General features: G+C 33.9%; 1 protein-coding gene across 2 annotated transcripts; it reads right to left on the reverse strand.

The window, feature by feature from the left end:
• Positions 1–1,351: 1,351 nt before the first annotated feature.
• Positions 1,352–4,440, reverse strand: LOC111388757 (apoptosis-inducing factor homolog B). 2 transcript variants are annotated; one of them, XM_023013550.1, is made up of 5 exons: positions 4,373–4,440; positions 4,142–4,295; positions 3,072–3,328; positions 1,920–2,371; positions 1,352–1,844 (listed from the first exon to the last, which is right to left on the reverse strand). In XM_023013550.1, the coding sequence occupies exons 2-5, from the start codon at positions 4,261–4,263 to the stop codon at positions 1,572–1,574; spliced, it is 1,104 nt and encodes a 367-aa protein (XP_022869318.1). In that variant the 5' UTR covers positions 4,264–4,295; positions 4,373–4,440; the 3' UTR covers positions 1,352–1,571. The 2 variants fall into 2 exon arrangements, with proteins under 2 accessions (XP_022869318.1, XP_022869319.1); XM_023013551.1 differs by having other exon boundaries at positions 4,142–4,288; positions 4,373–4,425.
• Positions 4,441–5,032: the final 592 nt, after the last annotated feature.

The following is a 5,032-nucleotide window of genomic DNA, read 5'->3' on the forward strand; positions in this document are numbered from 1 at the left end:
GTAGTCGACTTTTTCTAGGATTTGGCCTTTTATGATGCAAAATCAGGGAAGGGTGCAGCTTCATCCAAGATTCCATTACGATCAATCAGTTCTAAATCAGAACCTCCACTGTACACAGTGCAGAAAAAAGGGGGATTCTTTAATGTGATAGTTGCCATTCGTCAACCTGATGATGTTACCACAAAATGTTGATTTTCCGCGAAAATGATCTCAATTTTATGGAGTGAATATTATATATTATTACACAATTTAGTCACTAGTTTCTGGAATAAAAATAAAATGGTTATAAAATATTTTCCAATTATAATATATATGTTTCAAAATTATAAAAAAGGAAAGCACAAGCAAACCCGGCTGGACTCCCAAAAAAAAAAAAAAAAAAAAAATTCATGTTGGAAAATTTTAATTTGTGTATATGGTTAATTTAAAGTTAAACCCAAAATTAAAATGATCTAATAAAGAATTAAATTATTGAGTTTTAATACTTATGGATATATATAAGATTATTGTCTTCAATTCATATGTAATTTCTCATTATTTGTGTCATTTCATCAACACAAGAATACAAGAAAAAATATATTAAAGGGGGAGATGCAATACTCATAATCAAGAATCAAGATGAATGAATTCAATGAAGTGATTTGTGGATGCTCTTACCGTATTGAATTAAGAGATGGAATTGAAAAAAGATGGGGTAAGGGAATTTATTAAGGTAGATTACAATGTTCTATTTTAACAAAGTTCCTTGATGATGTATTGAGGAAGTATAAAAAATTTTGGTGTGTTTGAACCTCATTTTTATCGAAATTGTATTTTGTAATAGTAATTTTCTTGAAAAACATGTTGTTGAAAAATAGGAAAAATTTTGAATTTATATATAAAATCATTTTATTGAGAGAATTTACGATTGAAAACAAGTTCGAAGTGAGTTTTTGAAAAATGGAGATAGAACGTGAGCTTAAATAACATTTCTTCTATAAATATATTTTTGTGATAACTCTAGTTTATTATTATTATTTTTTTTTTAACCCTTTTCTCTTACTTTTAAGTTTAAAATTTTTCTTAAAAGTAATCTTATGTTTATGACAAAATAAATATCTTACAGCTTAAACCGTTAATAAAAAAGTTATTTATTTTATAACTTACTTATTTACTTATAGGTAGATTTATTAATTTAATTATAAATATATTTAGCTATGTTCTAATGACCTATCTTTAAAAAGACACCCTACAAATCTATATACTGATGAGTGTCTATTTCATACAGAGTGTGAGACAGGATATCACTCAGCAAAATGAAATGCTGATCTTGGCATTAAATGCAAATCTCTTTCAAGTATTGAGAACTTCGAACATAGAATTCAAAAGGATCAATAAGAAACAGTGTTTAAAGACAACAGCATCACAAATATCGAGCATGGTGCTCTACAAAAATTTAGATTTTGAAATTATGAATCGAGAAACTCATAATATTTTACACGTTATACACGAATACTAAGGAATTAGTTCTCTCGAACATATGGAAAAAATGCATCTTAGAAAAACTGGCAGTATCTTCGAGCCAACGAACGTCAAGAATCCACGAGGCGGGGATCCAGGCCTAACTGTTTCCTTACTTTGCCAACAAATAAATCTTTGGATTTGATTAATCCAGGAACAAGTCCACTAATTGTTGTTAATGGAAACTGTGCTACTGCGTCGTGCCTCCCCAAAGAAACAAACACCTTTATTGAACGAGGCTTGTGACCTGCCATTTTGCTTTCTTTTCCTCTTGCCATTAACAGTTTCAAGTTTTTTGCTGCTATTAAAGCATGTTTCTGAGCCAGATACCCTTGCTTAATTTCCTGAAATAAAACACGGAATTATCTAGATCATGATTTCAAGGCTTATGAAGAATTTTTATATAATTTAGTACTCACCTTGACATCAGTGATATCTCCTATGGCGAATATGTTTTTGTACCCTTTGACTCTAAGGTTCTCATCGACCTTTAACCGTCCAAAATCATCGATGCTGTTGTTCAAAAAGCTTTCCTTTAACCATGCTGAAGCCAGCGGTTTTCCCGTGCACATAAAAAGACAGTCTGCTTTGATCACTTCTCCAGATGACGTTACGTATGTCTTGCTTCCTCGTGAACTATTGTTCAACTCGACTGATTGTCTCAATTTCACCTCCACATTTTTCGACTTTAGCCATTCTAAAGTTTTGTCAGCCGCTTTCGGTCCAATGAATTCCAGCAACCTAGAACCATCGTGCACCAGAACAACCCTTTTGTCTGGATAATCAACAGCAATTTCTGCAGATAGTTCAACACCAGTTGGTCCACCTCCAACAATCAAAACTGAACTAGCAGCTTCTATCTTTTCATTTTCTGTCATTACGGAGAGAAAATTTTAGTTCATCACTACAATAAAAATTGGTTTTTGCAACAGGCGGAATGCATTGCCATAGGGATTAAGCAACGTGCACATGTACGTTGCACCCTCGTAGTTGTCGTAAAGTAGATGAATATGGCTACAGTTAACGTAAGTTGCTAAAGAATGAAAGCGCGTTGTCATTAAACGTGAATTTGTGCCTTTACGGCTTTACTTTTCAAGAACGTTCATTTGCACGTTGCCTTTACTTTTCAACATGCTTGCTCAAAGAAAAAATCTAATGTCCAGTCAGAAGAAACGCTAAAAACTAAAAATCATCTGTCCAAGTTTTTCTTCTCTACCTTTTTCCTTTTTTATTTCGTATGTGGCAAATTGGCAATATGCAGTGATAGATACACCAGAACATCTTGATTTCTCGATCATCAAAGAGAACTAGACTAATTATACTTTGGCAACTATATATTCATCAAATAGCCATTGAAGTTGAGAAACATGGTAAGCTTGATCACTGAGGTAGCATCTAAAACTAGTTTGATCCATTTTTAAAGCCTTTCAAATTTCAAGTATGACATTGAAGAACTTATGTTGCAAATTGAAAGACGCGACTCAACAGAATCCAAGCAAACCAGCTAAACACACTCGGCTGGATATAATAAACAAAGTAAAAGGAAGAGTTTCAACTAGATATAGGGATACCTGCATAGTACTCTTTTAGTCTCTCAGTTCTGGTTTTAGGGAAGGTATCATTGTGACCGGTGGCAATGACAAGGTAGTCGTAGGCAACCTGATGACCCTCTTCAGTCAAAACTTCAGATTTAGAGATGTTTATGACCTTTGATACAAGGAGACGTCCATTTGTAAGGTAATCTTTGTGGTAGATCACCGATCTGGCTGCAAAAGAAGGCTCCACCATCGCTCTCAAGCTTGCCCATGGGATCTCAAAATACTCCTTCCTAATTATAGGTACACTGTGCTAATAAGAAGAAAGGTGCAAAAAGTACAATAGTCCATGTAGTCATTTTACACATTGGACAGCATAATTTGAGTTACTTCAATTAGGACATGCTCGTTAACCAATTGAAAGAAGTCATTGCGACAAACTACATAATCTTTCATTCTTAAGATGCGAATCTTTATGTACATCTTCATTCCCTTCTCTGTCTCCACATAAATAAACAGAATACTTTGCAATTCGGTGAGTATGTCAATTAATTAAGCCATCAGATAAACTCAATAACAGATAGCTGTACATATGATCCTAAATCCATTTCAGTTTGCTACATTACCAAGGAAACGACATAGGAATAAGTTGAGAAGCTGCGAAATGCCAGACTAAGGGTTCGTTTGGCTGACAAATCACTTCCAAAAAATTATCCAAATACTATGTAAAGTAGTTTCTTAGTGTAAGAAGCATCTTATGATTTTTCAAACACAGTGCCAAATGGCTCTAATACTAATAAATGAAAAATTCTCGCTCTTTTTACACCCACAACCCGAAATCTATGTGTAGTCAGCAATTTGCCAGAATCGTGGTGGAGTCGGTTTCCAATTAATGAGGTCAGTTTCCCTCTATTGCAAGTCAATCTTGGAAAGAAATATTGAAGCAGAGAACAAACTGAGTCATCTTGAATTAAGGCCAATTCTTAATTTAGGTTCGAATTGCACCAGAAAACAAATATATCAACGATCATTTTAAAGAGAGAACAAAAAGGGCAGTCAACTTGTAAACAAGGCAAAAAGGAGAAGGAGAAGTGATAAGAGATTACGGATCAATAAGGGTTACATCTGCAAGAAATTGAAGAGACTTAGCAATGAGGGAGCCTGCAACTCCTCCGCCGATCACCACTACCCGCTTCCCTACTCCGCTCACCTCCGATGGCCTCTCCATTTATCCCACCACTGCTTTTTGTCAACTATATCCTGTAACAGCTAAATGAAATATACAAATAGAGGAAATTATAAGTTTATAGCATATCTATGAATATTATATAACTTACAGGAGAAGGAAGAACAATCATAATTATGGATTTGGTCCTAATAAGAATCTACGCGGAAGGAGGAATTGGGTTTGGTGTTTTACTTGGTCTTTATGGCATTTCATTTTGATTCGGACATTTTTCGAGTTCGATGATCCAACATTGTCAACATTGGGCCCTACCATTCGATATTATCATAGGGTAGGCCCCACCTTGATCAGATAATTTTCCCAAACGTAAAACATACTGGTTGACTTGGGTCAAAAGTTAAAATCAATTGCAAATTTGGCGCGTAAGCGCAAAGGTGGGGTTAAAGTTAGCCTCTTTATGAAATAATTAGCACGTTTGGTTTGTGTTTTAATTTTGAATTTTAAGTTTTGAGCTCATTTTTAATTTCCTATATTGACAATCTATTTTAAGAATACTGAACATACATTGAATTTGTTATTTTGAAAAATTATTTTTCAAAACACAAAACTAGAAAACATGCTGTGATTATGTTGTTTAAAATCAACAACAATAAATAATAATAATAATAAAAAAGGGTCCATCCAAGGACCGCATGGTACATAATTTTTGACTGTTGCAAATTTGAATTTGATGACTTTTCACTTGATTTTTTTGGCACCATTTCGTACTTCTGATCGATGGCTATATATTGGAGAGCCATGTTTGAAGGAA

The sequence above is a fragment of the Olea europaea genome, unplaced genomic scaffold (assembly GCF_002742605.1).
Source record: "Olea europaea var. sylvestris unplaced genomic scaffold, O_europaea_v1 scaffold528, whole genome shotgun sequence".
NCBI classification, from domain to species: Eukaryota; Viridiplantae; Streptophyta; class Magnoliopsida; order Lamiales; family Oleaceae; genus Olea; species Olea europaea.